This window comes from Rhinichthys klamathensis, unplaced genomic scaffold (assembly GCF_029890125.1).
Source record: "Rhinichthys klamathensis goyatoka isolate OS25496 unplaced genomic scaffold, OSU_Roscu_1.1 h1tg000001l_1, whole genome shotgun sequence".
Lineage (NCBI taxonomy): Eukaryota > Metazoa > Chordata > Actinopteri > Cypriniformes > Leuciscidae > Rhinichthys > Rhinichthys klamathensis.
The window spans coordinates 772,269-796,841 of NW_026606555.1; the positions used below are offsets into that span (position 1 = coordinate 772,269).

Below are 24,573 nucleotides of genomic sequence, written 5' to 3' on the forward strand. Positions count from 1 at the left end.
CTTTAAGTAATATTAACCACAGACCTTTTTTCTCCATGAATTGAATATGAATTGAAATTGTCTTTCTAAAAAACCCACAGAAATTCCAGAGAGAATTGGCAGCTCAGAAATGCTAATTCTCTTCTGGTTTCAGGACTACACACAGAACAGCTCTGTCTCCATTATTGTCCCAGGATAAAAGAGAGCGTTTAATCTGAGCCACTGTTAAAAGAGAGAGTAACAAAGACTGGAGGGGAAGAAAGGAGACATGATGTCCTCTATTGTCTTCTTATACCTCAATGGAGCAGCCCTTAGTCAGTCCTGTGTAGTCTGGGCTGCTCAGCAGATTGTACGGCGTTCGGGAAACCTCTATGTCTTTCATGCAGCCAGAGAAGCTCTTCAAAACCACCTCTGGCCTGAGGAGACATGCCAGACACAAAAGATTAAATGCAGGAGCAATTCATCCAATAACAGCCCGAGTCTCTGTCTGTGAATGCACATTTCCACACCTGTATCTTCCAGCCTTGGGTAAACCTCCAAAATACATCCTCTCGTCTTCCCTCAGGTTGAGCCCTGTAGCGCCACCTGGAGACGTCATCCGCAACTGCTCGTCCTCGTTAGTGTCAATGTTCACTATGGCGATGGTTGCTAAGTAGATGCAAAAGAGGGAATAGTCCGCTTCTGGTAAGACATTCGCACATTGATTTCCCAGACGAGTGAAAACCGTTCGGTTGCGCTGGAACTGTGGCGGGATTCACGGGAATGTGAACGCAAATCAGACAGGAAGGAAAGCATGCGTTTTAGCCAATGACGACTTCGTTAGTTCAACAAAACACATGTAGGGGATGAAAGTGGTGGTGTAATTGTGCACCAGCTTAACTAACACTATTAAAAATAGTTTTCATGTAGTTCATGGATGACTTGGAATACAGAACTAAGGTATACTGAACTAAACTCTTTTATTATTTTATACAAAAATCATCTAACCAAGTTGTGTTCCAAATTTAAAGTTGATATCACAAAAATCGAGCCGCTAAAAGGTATCCATGCTAACGCAATGTTCAATTTCAGAATGATTTTCACAGGATGAATTTAGAGTGTTTAAGCTTCCCAATGACGCCTAATTTATGATTATTACTCAATACAATTAAATTAAAATTACCAAAAATTGATGCACCTCTTGATGGAAGTCACATCACAAAATGTATTCCCATCAAGAGGTGCATACCAAAGACTTTCAGTGAGTTTAAGATCTGGAGCTACTGTTAGTAATTTTGATACTCCCTTTTGTGTTTCACAGAGGACAAAAACAAATACGGGTTTGGAACGACATGAGGGTTAAGTAATGCATGTTCATTTTCAAACCCTTTACAGAAACGTCTACAGATTCGCTCAGACGTGGCTGTCGTGAGCTCTTCTTTTGGGATTTCTGTACCTTCTTTCTTCATGCGGGACATGGTGAAGGACTTCCATTTTCCGTCATTATAGCGTTTGTTACTGATGATGGAGCCGGTGCCTGAGCCCAGATCACAACTCACTTTCACCTTCCCGTCACTCAGTTCTGCACTCATGAAGTCTTTCTGCTCAGAGAGAGAGAGAGGAGAGAGAGAGAGGGAGAGAGGGAGAGAGGGATATAACGCTAGTATATAGGGCATAGAGTAATGACAAATAAAAATCGCTTGTTAATACCACTAACAAAGCTCAAAATAGCCCCACACAAAAACGGTAGTTCTCAATGCTTCGGTTTGAAGGTAGGGACCCTCATTATGCTACCGTGTTAGCGTGGGGCTATTTTGAGTCTTGTTAGTGGTATTAACAAGCGATTTTTATTTGTCATTACTCTATGCCCTATATACTAGCGTTATAGGCTAAACTGTTTTTAGAGATAAAACTATTTACATTCGATAATCATGAAAACAAATCTCAGAGAACGGTTGACTACGTAACAATGTGTAATTAGACCAAAGGTTCATTTTGCGCCGGAGTTCTCCTTTAAATGGCTCATATTATTGGCCACATACACACGGTAAAGTTTCAGGAGTGACAACTGCATTTAAATACAGGAGTGTATCCCCTAATTATCGTTCTGTGTGTGAACGGGACACATACGGAAATTGAGATGATTGACACCACGGTAACCATAGCAACATTCAGTTTCAATAAAACCATCGGCAGTGTTTTGTTTATGTTGGTAAGGAGTGAGCTCTTGCAGTGTTGCCTCTTATTATCAGAGCTTTAGGGCTTGTTGTTTGGGTTTAGCTCATAAAGTGATCGAGTTCTTAAAGTTCTTAAAGTAAGTGCGATATTTTTGACTTGTTTTCAGCATTTGGATTTATTTTCTTTCATCGCACATCCAGATGAGAGACACATGTCTGATTTATGTCTAATACGACATTAACCACAAGTTCTGCATTTTTGGGAGTTAATTCGGTGTAAAGGTTGTAAAGGACTGAACTCTGTGTGTACAGAACAGGATTAAGCAGATGAACTGACAACTGGATTTAGCTGCAGTGTGTTTGAGTGCATGCTGTGTAAGAGTGTGTGTGTGCTTGTTACCATGTCCTTGGTGGCGAAGTACATCATGACTGCGTCTGTGGAGAAGGTGCGAAACTTGAGCATGACAGTGGAAACGTTGGGGTTCCACCGGGTGGGGCGGCTGACGGCAGCGTAACCCTCTCCGTCAAACTGAACAGTGCCTTCAGAGTCCGCCGGCTGAGGACTACACACACACATCATTACACTGAGCTCCTCACACTGAGACCACAAGTGTGTGTGTGTGCACGCTCACCTGACTACACATCCAGCACAATCCCCGTCTCTCTCTCTGTAGTTCCACAGGCCGATGGCTTTTCCATCCAGAGACGTCTCTCCCATACAGCCTGAGAACGTGGTGGTTTTCACAGCGTCTGCCTTCTACACACACACACACACACACACACACACATGAATCAGTATGTATTTCACAGGATAAAACATAGCTCAGAGTTGGAGCGTTTCTAGCCTTTCATTAGTACTGGTGTCCCCATATTTTGATTCTGTTTTGGATATATGGATTTAAATTGTCTTTACCGAGTCGTTCTCGAGCTGCACGCTCAATTAATATCTGCCTCATCACTGATAAATAATAGAAGACATTTTCAAGTTCTGTTTTTTGTAAATATCCAGGTAATCCGGTGCTCTTTTTGTTTTCTGTCTCACAAAGGATCCCGTTACTATTTCCGTGTGAGAAACTGCTGCAAATGATTCAGTGCATGAGTGAACTGTCTGAATGAATGAATCAACTGAATCGTGAACAACTTTGGACCTTTTTGCAAACCTGTTGTATGATTAGATCAAAATGTACTTAACAGCTGATACAAATCACACCACATGATTGCTGAAATATTCTCAGTGAAAATGAATCTCGGGTCATTATATGGTGATCTCTATTGGAAAATAAGGATTTATCAGTAATATTTTACTAGGGCACAGCAGTATTTCACTGGAGCACGTGCCCTAGTAAAAAAGGCTCTAACTGGTCCAGACATACTATTAAAAAATTCAAGATTCATTCTTTCAAAACAAGTCTCATTGATGCATTTCTGGAACCTTAAAGGGAAACTTCACCGCTGGCGAAATGAGCTTTCAATCAAACTTGGCTGCTTATGCAATAGAAAGGCAGAGAAAACTATAGAAAACTGAGAAAAAGGCTGTTGTTTTCCCTTTTGCCAAACAGGTAGGAAAACTTCAACAACCATAATGCACTGGGCTTGTTGCGGTCCAAGGCCACGCCCACTAGTCTGCTCTGGATCTGCTTTCCAGAGTCAAATACCGCCTTGCTTTAGTAGGACATACTTCTTAGCAAACTTTACTCATGCACTCAAAAAAATGATATGTTGGCTTTACTTAACTTTTTTATGTAAACAGGTTCCACCGGTTCCACATAACTATGTTTAGTTAAACAAACATAATATGTTCATGTAACTTCAAAATCATGGAATTTGGTAATTTTAAGCGACCCAATTAAACTCTGAGCTAATGAGTTAATTAAGTGAATAACTGAGTGATGATTGAGCATTATTGAAGACACCTGATGTTAACAAGCAGAATCTCTGAAGGAGAAAACCAGAATGTTTAAGTCACCATTATGGAGATAAGTGTGTGTTTTAGTTGGGCTCTTGACCATTAACTTATTAACTTTAGATTTTGTTTGGTTGCTGTACATGGGTTATAACAGCCGGATGAACAATAAACAAAGGTCATCTGATGGTGTTGGTTGTGTTTTAACATAATCGTTATTTCACAATCATTTGATCATTTGAGTCACTGAACTTATATTAATCCGAATTTCTGAGATAAGTTTACCTTACGAATAATAGCAGCACTGTCATTGTAGAGCATACTATTTTTAGACTTTTCAATGAAATTTAAATGATCAAATCAATAAATAATAAATAAACTTCCTAAAAAATATTTTGAGTAGGCACACACAGACATCAAGAATCAGCCTGTGAATCTCAACAATGGTGACAATTATAAAGCATGTTGCAGTGCATTCTGGGTGCCACCAATCAAAACTCATTCATGGCTCCCATCATGCATTGCTGCATGAATAAATAATGAGCTTATGATCTGTTTGTCACCATTGCTGAGATTCATATGCTGATTCTTTATGTCTGTGTGTGCCTACTCAGGATATTTTTTAAGAAGTTTATTTTTTATTTCTTGATTTGATCATTTGAATTTCATTGAAAAGCCTAAAAATAGTATGCTCTACAATGACAGTAAGGTAAACTTAACTCAGAAATTGGGTTCAATATAAGTTCAGTGATTGAGGTCAAATGATTGTGAAATAATGATTATGTTAAATCACAACCAACACCATCAGATCCCCTCAGTTCATTGTTCATCTGGCTGTTACAACTCATGTACAGCAACCAAACAAAATCTAAAGTTAATAAGTTAATGGTCAAGAGCCCAACTAAAACAAATACTTATCTCCATAATGGTGACTTAAACATTCCGGTTTTCTCCTTCAGAGATTCTGCTTGTTAACATCAGGTGTCTTCAATAATACTCAATCATCACTCAATTATTCACTGAATTAACTCATTAGCTCAGAGTTTAATTGGGTCGCTTAAAATGACCAAATTCCATGATGTTGAAGTTACATGAACATATTATGTTTGTTTAACTAAACATAGTTATGTGGAACCGGTGGAACCTGTTTACATAAAAAAGTTAAGTAAAGCCAACATATCATTTTTTTGAGTGTGATGGCGTCGACTTGTATCGCTCCCGGGTGCAAGAATTCAAAGAGTGAATGTTTATAGGAAGTTTCTCTGTGTTTCCAGGGTAGGGTCCAGAGCTTTGTAGACAGCGGCTAAAGGGTTCAAAGAATCTTAAATACAGAGAGAATAAAGAGACGGAAAATATGATAAATCTTCATGCTTGTAGTCAACCTTTCAGACTGGATGAGCACAAACACAGTGTTTTAGACCAAACGAAGGAGAAAACTGAAAGGTAAGAAAGATGTTGCCATAGTGATCCAGTTTTACCATAATACTGTTCAAAGAGTAGACAAAGTACGATAGAGTGATATTAACCCTAACCGTACATTAACTGTTGTGTTAATAACCCTCTGCTGATCCGACAGTCCGTGGGCGGGAATACAAACGTGAGGAAGTGTGATCTGTAGTTTTCACGAAGACTTTTACTGGCAAATCAACGTGAATTACTCGGTCCAGGTAGCACACAGAAAGAGGAAACACTGTTCATTTACATATACACCACACAGCGGTCTGAAAATCTCCAAACTCACACTTTAAGTGTTTTTATCTTGGTTCAATGTTGTTTATGCATTTTTGCTGTAAAACCTGATCAAAATGCTAATGAAGAAGATGCGGTGCAGTGCGATCTCGCTCACCTTCACCGAGCCCAGCATGCCACCGACAAACAGGAAAGCGTTCTGGTCCACATCCAGCACCGTGTAGCTCTCGGGGGATCGGGCACTTCTACGGGTTGGCAAGATGCCAGTTTTGGGCCCCTCCAGCGCGTGGACCGAGATACTGCCGTTCAGCCCGATACTGGACAACACCAACATGAGAACAAGACCAACACTTGCACCACCGGTAATGAGCAATGCTAACACCATTACTACTGTCAGTAGATGGACTTTAGTTTCGTTAGGGGAATTCGAATGGAGGCAAAGTTGACATTTGTCTACCGAACTAATGTCTGACAAAAACCTAAAGCATTTAAGCAGAACCTTTAGATCAAACATAGTAATGTTATTCAGACCAAAATGTAATAAGAATAAACACAATGATTCACTGCAGTGTGGATTTTCAACTAGACACATAGTGTAGTATTCATGTGACCCTGAATTACCGTGAGGCTTCGACTCGATGCCAGTTTCCATCGTTGATGACGAGATCGGGATATTCTACACGGCCGACCCCTGACCCAACATCCCACAGGAAGTTCACTTTACCCTTCCTCATCTCAATCGCCAAGAAATCCACCTACACACGACAGAGGAAATTCAGCACGCACCAAACATCATGTGTGTGTGTGTGTGTGTGAATGTAATAACCTCTAATTATTTCCTTTTCCTAGCCATGGGCAGCAGATGTTTGTTAGATGCTGTGGAAAGAAAACCGACTCAAATGCACAAGCTCAGCAGTGTGAACCTCAGACTGGGTCCGAGAGCTTGAGGAGACGATCTGAAGCGATCTGAGAAGAGGAAGACGTGGGAGCAGAGACAGAGGCTGATTTACACTCACATATTTGGCCGATCCAAGGTAGAAGAGCAGGTTATCAGCAGCAACGGTCTTCACATGGAGGATAATGGTGTTATAGCGGCCCTTCTTGATCTCCGGCCGATAGCTGCGGATACAGTCTCCGCCGGACGACACAGACACCTTAATCTAGGGTTCAAAGGTCATGAGAGGTCGGACAGCACATTAACGATCTCATTTCTTTTCTTGCAGATTTAAGGCAAGACACTGCAGGTTAATAGGGTCATTATTTTAATAGATGTCGCCATAATTTCCCCAGGTGAGTAATCGCAGTACATTAGGACAACTGTTTTATATTGCACGTTTTCAGAAATGTAAGGTTTTAACATGGAAAATATGCATTATCTCAAATATTCACAATTTTTTCAGTACCGTCAATACATACAGAAATGGTTTTAGGAATAAATGTTGTATAAATCAGGTGAATGATATATGAACAAACCTTCAGAATATAGATATGAATAAAACTGTAAAGTTTGGTGTGTGTAAAGCTGCTGAAGTGGAGATTTCTGACTCAAACTCACCGCCTTTAAAGATAGACTCTAAAAAGTGTTGTAAATTAAACAACTGTAAATAAAACAAGAAAATATGGAAAAACGTAATATTACAGTGTAACTATACATTTAAGTGCTGAGAAAATTTGGTAACACTTTATTTTACGGTGTCCTGGTTACACTCGTTACACGTAGTTACCGTGGTAATAACTATAAATTATGCATAATTACATACAACTAACCCTAAACCAAACTCTACATGTAGTAACTACATGTAATTACACTGTAACACTGACACCTTAAAATAAAGTGTAACCAACATTTTTAATATCAATATGTACTTAAAAATCAAGGTTAACTATAACTATATTTATATTAACTATAAAATTAGGGTTAGGGTTTAGTGTTAGTTGCATGTAATTATGCATAATAATTTACTGTTATTACTACAGTAAGTACATGTAACATATGTAACAAGGACACTGTAAAATAAAGTGTTACTGAAAATACTATTTCAGTCTTCCTACTTTAAAATGTCACGTTTAAATCAATGTGTTGCCGTTTCTTTCATAATTGTTTGTGAAAATGGTTTCAAATGAAATCTTACAGCAATTTATTTTCAGTTCATGCATTGAAATTTAAAGACACAAATTGACAAAATAGCCCAAAATCTCAAAGCTGACCAGTGCATGAAAAAAAACAATGATTTTGAAGTGTCTTGCTTTAAGAAAGGATCAACAAGAACTACTCAACATTTAAATGATTCAGCGTGTACTGAGTATGTCTGCGCATTGTGAGTGTTTGAAATGTACCATCTTCAGGACTTCCCTGAGGTATTATGTTTTGATGAGACTCTATAGGCTATTTTCTCGAGTATTATGGGCAGTACTCACAGAATTGGCCTGTTTGCGAGCCTGGTTGATGAGTTCTTTGATCTGCGAGATGTTTTTCTTCAGGTTGTCCTGGAGTTCCTGAATGGGCTTTAGTTTCTCCAGCAGCCTATCAGCCTCATTCTCCAGATCCTTCACTTTAGCACCTGCCGCATGAACTACAGACACACACGCAGAGGACCGGCCGTCACAAACGCTAATACATGAAAGCGTGACAGAATAAAATAAATATGGCATTAGAAACATGCTCGATAGCGAAGCCATAAGTGAAATGAAAGGCTCTAAAACAAGAGCACAAGAGACCATGAAAGAATTCAGAAAGAAAACAGAAAATGGGAGATGAAGAAAAAATTGCCATTATATATCTCTCGTTTGCAGCATAGGAAGCGAAAGACATGGAGCTGTTATTTCAAAAGAGAAGATGTGAGAAAAAAACGACAAAGTTTTCATCTGTAATTAGCTAAAGCGCTCATTAGGATAACAAGCTTAGTGAAGCTTTCAAAGGCGGCGTTTAATCCTGTTGGGCTGAAACAAAGAAGGGAGAAATGGAGCGATTGGGAAAACACTCTCTCTGTACATGCAGCGCTCTGGATGAAAGCACCATGCTGAAGCCTCGGGGAGCGGAGAGAGCTCTTAAAACCATTCGCACAGATGAAAGAAGAAAATTGTGTATACATACTTATTGCTGTTGACGTTCAAAATCAAATGTGGGGGGAAAAATACGAAATAAGCATTTAAGTGATCTTGTAACAAACATTTCAATTAAGAAATCAAATCTTCATGATCCATGCAGCTGTTGTCTCTATCAAGCAAGAATATTGCTGGAGTTGGATGGATGTCGTACTGTTTTTCTCTGGGTCTTTGATGAGATTGTTGGCTTTCTTGACGTCGTTCTCCAGTTCGCTGTAGTTCCTCTTCAAGCCCATCAGGTTCAGGTTCATGTCCTTCAGACGGTTGAGCACGTCTATGGCCGTGTCGTTGGCCTCCGCCGCCTTCACCTTAGTGGCCTGGATCTTTTCTGCCAGACCTACAGTCATCATCAAAACAAGTATGTAAAATAAATGCGGAAAATATTAGCAGATCTCAAAAATCATTTTCACAAAGCTGAAACATTTACATGAGGGGGAATCTCACACAGGTCATATTTTACTCCATGATCTAAGAAAAAAAACATGATATTATTTGCTAAATTTAAATCTGTAAACCTATAGCGTCAGCTTCTGATGCAGTCTCTCGTTCTCTTCTTAGGTCTTAATAATTCATTACATTTATATAGCGCTTTTCTCGGCACTCAAAGCGCTTTACATAGAAGGGGGAATCTCCTCAACCACCACCAATGTGCAGCTCCACCTGGATGATGCGACGGCAGCCATATTGTGCCAGAACGCCCATCACACACCAGCTTACTGGTGGAGAGGAGACAGAGATGATGAAGCCAATTGGTATATATATATGGGGATGATTAGGAGGCCATGATGGACAGAGGCCACTGGGCAAATTTGGCCAGGATGCCAGGGTTACACCCCTACTCTTTCGAAAGACATCCTGGGATTTTTTGTGACCACAGAGAGTCAGGACCTCGGTTTAACGTCTCATCCGAAGGACGGTTGACAATATAGTGTCTCCAACACTACACTGGCGTTAGGACCCACACAGACCACAGGGTGAGCGCCCCCTGCTGGCCTCACTAACACCTCTTCCAGCAGCAACCTGGTTTTCTCAGAAGGTCTCCCATCCAGGTACTAACCAGGCTCAGCCCTGCTTAGCTTCAGTGGGCAACCAGTCTTGGGCTACAGGGTGATATGGCTGTCTTGCTGCGTCACACACTGATGCTATAGGGACCCGGTGTCTGAAGCACAATGTGTAAAATAACGGCAATCCTATTGGCTGATGGCAGTCCTATGACATTACATGGAGCACCCATGCATATAAAAGAGCGCCTGCATTAGACGTCATCAACTTTAGACTGTCTGAAGGAGGACGCACAGGCTTTGTAAGATGTTGCCTTTGAGAGATTTCGACACTGTGTCAGATGCAGATGAAATGAGGACGTTAAAGGGGTGGTTGATTATGATTTCACTTTTTTAACTTTAGTTAGTGTGTAATGTTGCTGTTTGAGCATAAACAACATCTGCAAAGTTACGACGCCCAAAGTTCAAGGCAAAGGGAGATATTTTCTTTTAAAGAAATCTCTTTTTAAGGACTAAACCAAACTGGGACTACAACGAGTTACTTCACAGGTTAGTGACATCACTAACCCTAAAATGTACATAAACCCCGCCCCCGGGAACACATAACAGTGGGTGAGGACATGATGAGAAGAGGAAGAGTTGTTGTAGTAGAGAACATTTGTGAGTCTGCTCAAGCTCTCGCATTCCTCTTTTCACATTTATTGCAATACAGTACGTAACACAAATGCAATAGCATGTTATAAATGCAAGATGACAACATAAGTTATAACCGTAATTAAACTAAGCTATACATATTATCTGGCTCTGTAGGCATCTTACAACAGTTCCCACATGAGCGATTTATAGATTATCATGACAGAATATGCTAATCAATTACTTGAAGATGGTTAACTCCACATCAGCTACATAAATTCATCAACTAACCATTTAGAAATGTGCTGTTGCTTTCTAGATGTTGTCACTTCCGACTCCGGTTTGAACGTAAAAGGCTGAACAGTTTCTGACATTTTTAGTGCGTGTCTGGGGTAATCGGAGCTGCTAACACACAAGCTCTTGAAGCTCCGCCCTCTTCTTGAAAGGGGCCCGGGAGCAGCAGCTCATTTGCATTTAAAGGGAGACACACAAAAACAGCGCGTTTCTGCTAAAACTTCACATGCACACTCTGGGGACAATCAGAGACTTATTTTACATCTTGTAAAAAGGGGCATTATAGAACCCCTTTAATACCCGAAGTCATCAAGCACAATCTTGTCAGGCAAACACTGAAGAACTCGATGGGCCTCGACCCAGAGTTAGACATACTGTAAGCATCATCACTCCTGTGACACCATAGCCTTGCTCCCTAAAAGCCAGAGAGCTTCCATGCTCATATTTACCAGGGAACTTCTGCCATAACCCAGTCTGAGCCACCGGCTGCAGGACAGGCAATAGCCTACAGCCTACAGACATAGACCCAGCCTCATAGCCTGGGTCAGTCGCTCCCGACAAATGACATGGGCCGTCTGCTAAGTGGAGCGGAGGGCTAGATCTGTGGCTGCACACATTACCATAACTGCCTCAGGAAACAATCCCTCACGCGTGATTCCGTCTGAAGCATGTATGTCAACTAGTCCAATGGTGAGAGGGAACATCACGGGCAGTTGACGTCACGACCAGCAAAGGATAAAAGCACATCCTAAATGACCGGCATTAGCTTCTATTAGCCGAAGTCAATCACAGGGATGAAGGAAGTATGGCAGGCCGATGCAGCGCAAGTTCCCTCCAAAGGGAACCTCTGAAGTTACGACTGTAACCCTAGTTCTCTGAGAAGTGAACGAGACGCTGCGTTAATGACGCTTTGGGAACAATAATACCCAAAAGCCTTACTTACAAGTGCCTTTCTGTGTGAAACTGTGGCACAACTAAGACATAAACACTTGAGAACCTGGGGCAGCGTCCAGGTCCAGGCTATAAAACCTCACGAATGTGAGCAGGGAAGATCAACCCGCAGCATCACAAACTTCTTTAAGGAATACACCCGAAATTAAGGCCTACTCCTGGAAGAATGCGCTCTGACAGCCAAAGGTGAAGGCTGACCAGAGACCTCGTAAGCAAGAGAGATAGCCTGGACTATCCACTTGCTGACTGTCTGCTTAGAAGCAGGAATACCTTTCTTAGGTGATCCAAAACAGACAAACAGCTGATCCGATTTCCTCCACAGGGCAGCTGTTGAGCTTTTCCTGGTCCTGATCTCTGAAAGGAGGAGGGCAGAAGGCTTGCAAAACGATAGGCCCGTTTACCTTTAGGGTAAAGAAATGCCTTGACCATCCCCGGTGCGAACTCAAGGCAAGTGGGGGATACCGATTAGACCTGAGGATCTCCTACTCTTTTAAGAGAAGAAATAGCTAGAAGGAAGACTGTTTTTAACATCAGAAACTTTTCTGAAACCATATCAAGGGGCTTGAATGGAGCCATAGATAAGTCTTCTAAAACAACAGCCAGGTCCCAAGCAGGAACCCAAGCAGAAAGCCGTAAACCTCCCATATGCTCCACCACCTCAGGGTGACGCCTCCATTCCCCGGGCCTCAGCCCCTGTCTCCACAGGATGTCTGCTCCTATGTTTTGGGACCTAGGGACCCTTGATGATTTACATAAGAGAACAACGACGTGTTGTCTGAACGGACCAGCACATGATGGTCTCTTAGGTCTGGGAGGAAGTGCTTCAGTGCCATAAAGACCACCATCATCTCCAGGCAGTTTATGTGCCACGAAAATGATGACTCCTCCACAGACCCTGAGCTGAGCGGCTTCCATTACCGCTCTCCAGCCAGTGAAAGAGGTGTCTATCGTGAGAGTGACTCGATGACAATGACCTCCTAACACAGGACCCTGGGAGAGGAACCAAGACTTCCTCCATATAACCAAGGCGCGGAGACACCGCCGAGTGATCTTGATCTATGTAAAACAGGAAAGAATGGAAGGCCCCGTGGTGGAGGTGCAACACTGGAAGACAGAAAACGCTTGTCCATTTTGCTTTTAGGATTAGCGTCCTGTTTCTCGGCTGGCCAATGAATATTTAACTTAGACACAGCATGAGTTCCTCTTCCCCTGCCTCGATGCTCACAACATCTACCTTCTCAGAGTTAGATAGCTGGTGCACCGGGCTCTCTCCCCGGGAGGAAGAAGATATATGTGATATAGGGTGCTTTCACACCTGTAGTTCGGTTCATTTGGTCCTGACTAAGGGCGAAAAAGTATACTTTGTATCATTTTCAGGCGCTTTGGTTCCTTTTCACACCACATTGATTGCTCTGGTCCGAATCAGTTGATGAAACGAACCAAAATGCAGTCACTTGACAACATCCACATCACTCGTTGGCCAGATGTGTCTTGAACATATTTCCACAACTGCACTTCGATTGGTCAGAATTAACGTGCAGGGAAATCCCAACAGAACTCCCGGAAGTAAACACAGAGGAGGAAGATCCGGCAGACACGCGGAGAATTCACTCACAATGTATGTTCAGAATCAGCAGGAGCTTTATCCTTTCGCAAATCCCCTCATAAACAACAAAGTCTAGACGCGATATAAATAAGAGATTCACTGTGCAGTGCGGACAACTCCAGTGTTTATGATGAGAGTTTTAGTGAGAGTGCAGAACGCGTAAGTCAGTCATGGCTTAAAGGGAGCGCTATTGACAATCTAAATAATAGTTTTGTTTGACTACGGCAGCTGGTTTAGTCCAAAAATGCGCAGTTCTTTGGCAGTGGGGTCTGTTCGAGGTTGGATCACGTTCTCACCACCTGCCCAAACGAACCGCACCAAGGGGGAAAACGAACTCTAGTGCGATTCAACCGAACTAAATGAGGCAGGTGTGAAAGCACCCATAGTGACTGCACAATATCGCTACAGACAACAATAAATGAGACACACAGTTTGACATAGAGCGCTTGCTGAGGCACAGAAGCTGACGCCGGTCAGAGGACAGGGGCGTTCCCAAAGCGTCCTCGACGCAGCACGAGTTCCCTCGAAAGGTATAACTGTATATTCCCTCCCCTTACAGTAACCCTACCCCTAAACCTACCCATCACAGATAACATTATGCAGTTTTACATTTTCAAAAAACATAATTTAGTATGATTTATAAGCTGTTTTCCTTATAGGGACGGAAAAAAATGTCCCCACAAGGAGAAGGATATTGCCATCTTTGAGGGGAAATTTTTTCCTCATTACGTAGGGTTTACCACACACACACTGCTCTCAGTGATAACCTGGTCCTGATAGCACCTGTGTCCAATGTGTGACATACACACAAACACACACCTCGCTGTAACCATAGGAACAGAAAACATCAAACCCTATGGAGGTTTAAGGTGCCAGATTCAATGTTTTCAGCAGTCAAGCTGGTGAGGACGACCCTGACACACACACACAGAGACACACACACACACACCACATCAAGAAAAATATGACAATTGGAGAACTGTCTTAGTTTCCTGTCAACCCACACACACACATACACAGACACGAACAAACTCACACACAAACACACACACACCATGAGGGATGGCATTGAGTTTCTCCATTGTGTCGTTCAGGCCTTTCTGTAAGTCTTTGTTCTTATTGTTGGCTTTTTTCAGTCTGGACTGAAGAGCCCCCAGATTGTCTCCATTTTCTGAAACAAGAAAAAGGTGGCATAAATACTGCTCTGGCTTGGTGGGAACATTAGTGAGGATCTGCAGGACAGTATTAATCTTCTAGTGATGTTCACCTTTCACGTCATTCTGCAGTTCTTTGGCCTCGTTCCACAGGCGGTGGCTCTTCTGGACAGAGGCCTTGGCTTGATCTTTCAGAGATCCTTTGGGTCCCGAGGCCTACAGACACAACATTTTTGAACATTTGTGTTTTTAAATTAATATTCTATTCTATTTCCAACATGTAACATAACACAACCCAGTCATTCAGCTGAATGTGATACGATTAGTGTGTACTTGTCATGCAGAGAAATGGAAAGTGCCACTGAAAGCTCATTTTTAACATTGTCGCATATTGTCGTTTTTGACACTCTTGTGTGAAGCACCGTTGTTCAGTTTTGACCTTTTGGCCTCGTTTTTCTGTGAGGGAGGGTGAACGACAGGAGAGAGGGATGATGATGGAAGAACAGGAGGAAAGCTTTGATCTCTGAAGCTGGACAAATAGAAATGAATTGAACAGCTTTAACGCAGCCATTGAAACTCTGATCCAAACCTAGTGATTTCTAGACACTACACACACAAAGCGTCGCTTATACAACCAAACATGTTGATGGATGAGGATTGGTGTATTTAGTGTCTGACTGGTGTGGATTGTTTATAGCAGTTTAACAAGATTGTTTCTGGGTTTTTTTTTAACTCTAGCATCACTAGACACTCCCCCTGTTTGCTATTAGTTGGGATATAAACTGTTGCAATATGGAAAAGAGCAGCAAAAAGACTCTCCAAAATGAGTGTAAGTAAAAAAAACAACCGCATTTTAATTTGCTGCTGCTGCCCACGCACAGCATCTCTCATCAGCCACTGGTGTAGAGACTCATGATGAGTGTGTGTGTTTCCTCACCAGCTGTTGAGCCTCTGCGCTGGTCTTCTTCGCCTCTTTGGCCACCTTGTCGGCCTCGTCGATGTAGTTCTTGATGTTGGTGTACGCTTTGAAAGCAGCGGTGGCGTTGAAGGACAGGTTCTTTGCCTCGGCTAGAATACTACAGAAAACACAAACACAGGTTAAGATCGGTGAAAACAACAACCTACACTAAACCTGACCAATAGTGTTAACAAACGCAAACATGAGATAGAAGCTCGTCTGCTGAAGAGACCATGTCATTTTAGATCGTTCTTTTCTCATGACTGGTGTTTCTCAGACTCGGACCCGAGCGCTTCACTTACTGAGTTACTGAGCAACTTTACTACAGCAGAAAACACACACACATGATGGACATATGATGAAAATGTCCAAATGTTTCAGTCAGTAAATCATGCACTATGATAAAAGTGTGCTGAGCTCATAACGTACAGTAGCACGGTCAGAAATTAACTTCTCCATTAAGAGGAAATATGTGCCGCCTGGAATTAATATCCAGGGGATTTTTTTTTTCCTTGCTAAGGGCAATTTTTAATTTTAATAATAATTACCTTATGAAATGTAAAGGTGGCATATGTGTATTTACACAACAATTGCACTATGTTGTATAATGTAAATATAGTCACATAAAGTATATAAATTATGAATTTTTTTTTTTTGCTTCATAACAGTTTAGGGCTGCAATTGTATTACAATATTCATTATTGTCGGTTATTCCCCTTGATATTGTAATGATTATAATTGTTAATTAATAAAATACATTAAAATACATTTTGTTGACAAAAGCAGCTTGATTAAACAAGTTAAGAGAAATGAATTTGTTTATTGCTTTCTATTGTTTAAATATTGTTTATTTATCATTTATTTCATTTGTAGTAAATTCAGTTTAATTTTGCAGTGGCATTTTTTCCCCCATATCTTGAATTTGGGGTTATTTTGGCATTTTTCCAGAAGCCCGTTGATTTCTGACCCTTTGACACAGTATTGTTCAAGGCGGCGGCAGAGGTGATCGTGCCTCTTCTGTTATCGGCCGTAAACTATGGAATAATCTCCCGGGTCATTTCAGACCTGCCACAACTTGATCTATTTTTAAATCTACTCTAAAGACTCGTTTATTTTCTTTGGCATTTGATATGTCCTGACTTTCTGTTTTATGATATTACTTTCATGCATTCCACCTATTTTGCAGCTTGTGTTTTATTGTTTTTTATTGTTTCTAATTATTGTTGTTTTGTGTTTTTTACTTGTACCAATTTCTTTTTCTTTTGTACTTGTACCACACTTCGCAAATTTTTTTTTAATTAACCCTCTGGGGTCTGCAATCACGCCGGCGTGATCTGCTAGCTTTTTTTCTTATCAGTGCAAAAGAGACTCAAATAACTCAGTCGATTTTTGTCATACAGGCAAATGTTGTACATCAATCGATTCTGTTAAGTTTCTATTTTTTTTGTGGATACTCACAATACAAACAAAGTGTTGTGCTTTTCACCAAATAAAGAAAAACAAACATGATGCGAGTTCTGCGTTCTCTCTGTCAGTGAAGTCCATTCTGAAACGCGTCCTAAGATTAACTGTAACTCCGCGATTACTTGTCACACAGGCACGAGAGATTTTTCTTTATGAAGCTTGAATTCTCTTCTTTTAAATGAAGTAATTTATATAAAAAACAAATATTCTCAGTTTATGCAATCTGTATGAAAAGAGAGTGCTGTCAGTATTTTTTTCCCCAGCTCATTACACTTCATTACGCGTTAATCTGATACGCCCACGGAGGACGCGCGCTATTCAAACGCAAATGTCGGCAAGCCATGACAATGCCCACATCAGCCGTTCCACCGCGGCGGTAAAATGTGTGGTATATTTGCTGCCTTTTACCGCTAAGAGGCGCTACAATCATAGACTCTGAAAAGTGTTCGTTTATTCCGGTTTATTCTCTCTAATGCGTAATCTGCTGCCGCACCGCGCTGATTCAGAGCGATTGAAAGCTGGTAGCAGATGAATTCAACAAGTGAAACGTAGTTAAAATAATTCATAATCACAATACTGAAATTAGGCTACTAAAATGTAATTGAATAAATAATGAAAACATTTCAACATAAAACATTGCAATAAAAACATTTAGGCTACATCAATGAGGCTTTACAACTTAAACAGCGTACAGACGGTAGCTCAGTGATCAACGCAACAACACGAGCTTCGAGGAGCTTCATTCGACCCGAGATCGAATCTCAATGTAGCATACATGTTGTTGATCGATGTTGGCCTACAGCGTTTATATTTTACCACCTTGATGCTTAAATAGCTAACTGTTTATAACGGTTTACTTATTTAAAGTCAAGAGTTTTGTTTAATTATCATTACAACATAAATTTGCTACATTCCTGTAGAACCGCAGCCGCTGCACAAACGACAAAAACTGATGAAGGAAGATTGTCAGCCGATTGCATCAGAAAATGAAAATGAAGAAGCACGTCTTTAGTCTGCTAAATTATTGTGTAATGTAAAAGAACACTAAAATTACTTAAGTTTGAAACCAAGTTCGAACATTTCAAGGTTTAAATAAAGTGTCGGGACAGTTTTTTTTATTTAAAACAGGGTTGCATCGGGTTTAGAGTTTATTTCTTTTGCGATGCAAAATAAGAAACACTAGGCTAATCTTATTATTGCGACATTTTAAATTTGTATTGCCAAAGAAATTACAGCTAAATTAAACAATTAAAACAGTACAAAACGAAAATTGTCCAAAGAAACATAATTAAATTAAAAACATGCGTTTTTCTTTGCCTCTCTCGCGATGGATCTCTTTTTAACAAATTTATTTAGTCTCCCTCGCTGCGCATGCATGATATGATCAATGCATGATAATTATTTAGCCTTTAATTGTTGCTTCAAAGACACAGCATGCCTTGTTGAATTCACCTTACAATAGCTTTAATTGAAATTTTGTGTGAAAAAAACTTTAAATAGGCTACAATAAATAAACTACAATATTTATAATTTAATAAGATATGGGGCCTACATTTGGACACAGATTTATCCTTACAATAATTTTGCCTGCTCATCAGGCTGGCTATCCGACACTCTCCATATGAAAGAGGAACATTAACACCTTTGTCCAGCAACTGTCCCTCCAACCCCCCCACAGGCTATCCGAGTCTGAGGCTGACTTAACACAAAGAGAAGTCGCAATTCACACTTAAATCGCTATTCTAGACAGTGTTGATAATGAAGGAATTAAATGGAATTACATGTAGCCTAGTGATATTTCTGTCATAAAAGTTTATTACTAAATATTTCATTATTTCAATAATTGATGAAATAAAACTGGTTTGGGGCAGCTTTTTCCAAGCAAAACTAAATATAATCTGAAAAAACGCTTGTTAATTTGTTGTCATGAACAAAATGTTCAGCTCAATATTAAAGTCTACAAGATCTTTGGATCCTTACAACCAGGCATGCAATTTGTGAATTAAGTTTTTATTTTTATTTTGTATTATTCAAATAAATATCGAAACACGGTGCTTCGTGGTAATGCTGCTAAATTAAATAACATTTATAGAATAATTATGAACTTAAATGAAACAATATCGCAACATTTCGACAAATACATTATTTGATCTGTTTTTACATTTTAATTCAGGGCGATTTAGCCTACATTTAATTAGAGCGAGATTTTCACCCTTGTCTTGTCATTTTCTCATTGGGAAGCGCTTACATTACATGTTTGAGTAGATCCTCTGTACCTCTCGTTTAGCTACATATGGATTAGCCTACATAATCAGATAACATTTATTAGCCTAAATATTTAGACATTTAAAGGCTTTAGACATAGCCGATTTCTTATCGTGACTGAGCTGAAGTGGCTTTCGGTTCATTTTTGTGACGCGCAGTTCCCGGAGACAGAGACTACAGATATACTGTTTTTGTCGTTAGCCTAATATGAATACAAGTTTACAGTTTTGAACGATGTAAGCTACTCCACTCTTATCTGTATGACCAAAAAATTATGGAGTCGCCTATTAAGTTATTTTAGCTGTAATAATGAGAAAAATAAATTAATCTAAATGAACGCGCCGCCGCGTTTGTCGAACACTAACTCACCATGCCAGAATAAAACCCGACTTTAGAAAAATGCCACTCGGCGTGGTGTGCCAAAACACTTAATTATAAACTTCAATATTTCATCCAAAATAATCTCAACACGCTTTGTGAAATTTTGAAAAGCCGTGCATGCATTAAGGCCACTGGAACTAATGAACAACTGAAACGCTGGTTTTGATTTTATTGTTTGTCGTTTAAACGTGCCTGTTGCATATCTCTATTTTATATATTTGATATTGGTGAAGTAGCCTATAGCATTGATTAGCTGTGGAGGGAGGGGTGTGGGGATTAAAATAATTCAGCAGAAGCAGGGATGTTTAGACCAGAAGGAAATCACAATCCCCCCTGGCAAATCACACTTTACTTAAAACCATGTTTTTAAAAACTCTAGGTTGTAGGGAACAGACCTCTCTGCCATGCGCGCGCACGGTTTGGAGCACAATCTGTCTCGCATGCACGCTCGCTCTAGATAGATTACGGGATATTTGAACTAATTTGCGGTATAACTAGTCGATCACGAGTGGCTCAACAGGTAGATCTATAGATAAACTATATCTTTCAGGAATTTGACCGACCGGGTTGACACTTCAGCGGGAGAAATCGGGGGTGTGGCGTGAGAGCCTGGAATCAAATAAAAAAAAATATATAGCCTATATAGGCTATATATAATTTTTTTTTTACAGAACTGCTTTTTAAATTACGATTGGTAGCCTATTATTATACAGATGCAAAGTCGTTCTGTTGGATACTATTTTGTTCCTTAGTCTAAAATGGAAATGCATGATAATTGTATTTTATAAATATAAGCAAAAAACTGTATGGTGTAACAGAGTTTTAGAGCTAGACAAATCTAAATAAATATAAAATTTACAGAAGACCATGCTTGTGCGGGATTTGAACCCGTGTCATCTTGGTGATGAACCGTATGTTCTACCGCTCGGCTATGAATTTTCTCACTGAGAAATACCTAAACGTCTGTTTCTCACATGAGCGAGAAAACGTTTTGTCTTGACTTTAGCCTGTGAGTGTTTAGCCTTTTACAGTTTTAAAAGATTATATCTTATATAGATTATACCAACAATTTGTTGTAGGCTTATTTGGAAATTACCATAACTTGTAGTATTTCATCCTTATAGGCTACTGTTAATAGACATTAGCCCCACTTACGTTTTGCTAAATGTCCCTTTGCGCCATCTGGCGGTCATTTCGCGTACGACTTTGAAATGCGACTGGTTTATTTTTACCGCGGTGGATGGCTAAAAGGTGTGACTAAAAATGTGCTTTTGGCTTTCATTTATATTTTGATTGTTTGTATATATATATATATACATATATATATATGTGTGTGTGTGTGTGTGTATAAATATTTATTTATTTATATATATATTGTCCTTGCATTCTTCATTTCTTCAAGTCAGTTGTACAGTTTTTTTTTTTTTTTTTTTGGGATTCTTTGATTAATAGGGTTAGGGTTAGAATCTTTTGTAACATTATAAATGTCTTTACTGTCACTTTCGATCAAATTAATTATTCCTTGATAAATAAAAGTATTGATTTCTTTCCTCCAAAAAATAAAAAACAAACTTTTGAACGGTAGTGTATATATATATATATATATATATGTGTGTGTGTGTGTGTGTGTATAAATATTTATTTATTTAAATATATATTGTCCTTGCATTCTTTCTTGTGTGACACCCCTGAATGAAAGGCTCATTAGTATGCAGTCTGCTCAGGTGAGAACTGCCTAATTATTCATGAGGGGGTTGGGCCGTTCCGCCCATCCGCATATTGCCTTTGCAAACAAAAAAATGTTTTTCACAATTTAAAACAATCTATTGTTTTATGTAGATGATTAGGCAGAATGATTTTCAGATCAATTCGAAGCAAAAACTCTAGGCAACAACATCCACTAGTCAAAAGTCTTGTGGACAGATATTTAGTATGTTATTTGTGGCCTTATATTAGAAACTTTATTTTTTAGTTTTTTCAATAACCACGCATAAACAATATTCTCTCAACAATACAAACATGTATTAACATGTTGTTCACATATTATGGTAGCCCTGTGTGTGCTATATAGAGTGTAATTTCACCTGTGCAATTAATATGTTTATAAGCAACTGAAAAAAGCAGAAATGTCAGAGCATGCCAAAACATCTCAAGGACCCTGAAAACACCTCAGACCCCAGAGGGTTAAAACCAATTAATTCAGTTTAATTAACTTATTTTCTTGAGGTTTTCTTACAATACAATTCAATGTTTATTTACAATACAATGTTTACACACACACACATGCTCTCTCTTTCTTTCTCTCTCACACACACACACACACACACACACACACACACACACACACACACACACACACACACACACACACACACACACACACACACACACACACACACACGTTTGTTTTGCTATACTTGTGAGGACATACCATAGACGTAATTGTTTTCATACTGTACAAACTGTATATTCACTCCCCCTACACTAACCCTCCTCTAAACCCACCCATCACACACACACACACACACACACACACACACACACACACACACACACACACACACACACACACACACACACACACACACACACACACACACACACACACACACACACACACACACACACACACACACACACACCCATCACACACACACACACACCTGTCGAGTATGGCAGCGGACTCGTTGAGCTGGCCAGCGTGATCCTCCGCTCTCATCAGCAGATCCGGGACGGAGTCGTCCAGACCGCGACCCAACCGCGCCACCTTCAAATCCAGCTTATCGTGCAGCGGCCCCAGCTCCTTCTGCATCTCCTCCAGCTCCTACACACACCAGCCAGTCACACATCACTCATGCTCGTGTGGCAGTTCTGTCGTGTGTTAGCATGAAACTGACCTCTTTGCCCTGGTTGATGCTGTCGGACAGAGCGTTAGCTTCGTCCAGCATCTTCTCTCCTTCCGCCAAAATCCCCTCCATTTCCTTTTTCTTTTTCCTGGCCACGTCCCTCTTTCCCTGCACGAACATAGCGAAGCACTTTAGACTTTAGACACGCAGCGCTTCATAAGTTTAAGCGTGTGTGTATCTGTGCACCTGCAGGCGGTCGAGGTTCAGCTGGTTGGTATTAGCCAGACCCTCTGCCTGTTTGGTTTTGTTGTGCGCGTCCCTCAGCAGATCCTGAGCTTCCTCCAGTTTCTGCCTGTAATCGCCCATCTTATCACTGACCTCCTTCTTCAGGTCCTCTGTGGCCTGGTGTGGATCTCCAAACAAACGCTTCACTCGAGCCAGAAGAGCCTCAGCGGCCCTATAGAGATAGAGAACCAGAGCGCGTTTCGTTCTCTGCTTGTCTGTGACTCATGACTCAAGAAAACCCTGTAAAACACTAGACAGAAGGACCGGGACACGGCTGTTCAAACGTCATGGGTACTTTTGAAATAAATTAGTACTTTTAATTGATCATAAGTGACAGTAAAGACATTTATAATGTTATGACAGTTTTCCATTTCAAATAAATGCTGATTTCTTGAACTTTCTGTTCATCAAAGAATCCTGAAAAATGAATCACGCTTTCCACAAAAATATTAAGCTGTTTTCAGCAAGAAAAGTCTTGAGTAATTATGCAGAAAATTCAGCTTCGGTCACAGGAATAAATTACACTCTACAATATATATATTTACATAGAAAACAGCTATTTTAAATTGTAAAGCTATTTCACAATATTATTGTTTTGCCCTGTATTTTTGATCAAATAAATATTTTCCTTGTTCCACTGAAAAAAAAAAAAGCAAGTAATTCAGTTTTGGAACGATATGTGGTTGAATAAAAAATGACATTTTTGTTTTTGTTTTGATCTGCTATAATCCTGGATGAAGATACCACAATCAGAGCTGAATATTGCATTTTTGGGACAAATTTTGTCTTGTGCAAGGTGAACAGAGATCTCTGAGGAGACATTAAACCCGTGTCCCTGCAAGAGCGCCACGACCCAGACAAGCTGAAGCTCCTCGACTGGTTTAATCTGGACTCATTCCCACTGTCCTCCTCTAGGTGTCTCTCTCTGTTCTCTCACAGCCATACACACAGAGGAATCCATTATAGAAGTAATTTGATTAGGCTGGAATAATATTCCTCCCCTGCCCAACCGCAGGCAATTTTTAATTAGTTCATTAAGATTTTACATAAGAAAGAGAAACTTTCTTAATTTGAGCTGTGATCCAATGAACCACAAAATACGACTGAGAAACATAATGCCACCAACACAATAATCCGACCCTCATCCGCAGCTGTTTGGCAGAATTTGCTCTTTATGTAAGAGGTTTGTTGTGGTATTTGAATATGAATATGTGATCTTTACATATGAATAGTACGCTTGCAACAAATCACAATGCTGTTTGGTGTGAGAACTTAATATTCACAACCTCGAAACTGTATGATTTTTCCTTTATTGAAAAAAAATTAAAGTACAGTTGTGACATCATATATATTGGTAGGTAACTTTTTTATGAATTTCAACAATGCATGAACGTGAACAAACATGAACGACGCTCGAGACAATTGATGGGCCAGCGCTACATCGTCACAAAAGTTTAAGCCTTGACAAGAAGACGTGAAAGTGAGCTCATTGGGATGGCGATGGATATGGCAATGTTAATGTATTTGGTCTTGGTGGAATAGATCTGCTGCACAAGTACGGAGACTTGCTACTGCCGATACACTCACAGATATTACTGTGAGCCTGTGAGACATGCTGCTGCTGCTGCCAGACATGCTTTAACCCGTCGCAGATCTACACAGGTGGAGTTGGGGAAGAGGGAGGGCTTCTGAGAGAGCGCTGCTGCTGCACACGTGACAGACATGATTTAACCCGTCGCAGATCTACACAGGTGGAGCTGGGGAAGAGGGAGGGCTTCTGAGAGAGCGCTGCTGCTGCACATGTGACAGACATGCTTTAACCCGTCGCAGATCTACACAGGTGGAGCTGGGGAAGAGGGAGGGCTTCTGAGAGAGCGCTGCTGCTGCACATGTGACAGACATG

At 40.3% G+C, this 24,573-nt stretch overlaps 1 protein-coding gene across 9 annotated transcripts in view; it reads right to left on the reverse strand.

The window, feature by feature from the left end:
- lama2 (laminin, alpha 2) overlaps positions 1-24,573 on the reverse strand; it is a 364,467-nt gene that overhangs the window by 21,604 nt on the left and 318,290 nt on the right. For 8 of the 9 annotated variants that reach the window (XM_056232539.1, XM_056272103.1, XM_056271356.1 and 5 more), the window contains 16 exons: positions 22,632-22,842; positions 22,437-22,553; positions 22,203-22,363; positions 15,409-15,547; positions 14,585-14,687; positions 14,372-14,488; positions 8,987-9,169; positions 8,146-8,300; positions 6,744-6,887; positions 6,349-6,482; positions 5,885-6,044; positions 2,768-2,892; positions 2,536-2,698; positions 1,415-1,559; positions 489-627; positions 275-395 (listed from right to left, as the gene is read on the reverse strand). In XM_056232539.1, the coding sequence (XP_056088514.1) occupies positions 275-395; positions 489-627; positions 1,415-1,559; positions 2,536-2,698; positions 2,768-2,892; positions 5,885-6,044; positions 6,349-6,482; positions 6,744-6,887; positions 8,146-8,300; positions 8,987-9,169; positions 14,372-14,488; positions 14,585-14,687; positions 15,409-15,547; positions 22,203-22,363; positions 22,437-22,553; positions 22,632-22,842 (2,317 nt within the window). The remainder of the gene's footprint in view (positions 1-274; positions 396-488; positions 628-1,414; positions 1,560-2,535; positions 2,699-2,767; positions 2,893-5,884; positions 6,045-6,348; positions 6,483-6,743; positions 6,888-8,145; positions 8,301-8,986; positions 9,170-14,371; positions 14,489-14,584; positions 14,688-15,408; positions 15,548-22,202; positions 22,364-22,436; positions 22,554-22,631; positions 22,843-24,573) is intronic. The other variant, XM_056268199.1, reaches the window with a different exon arrangement.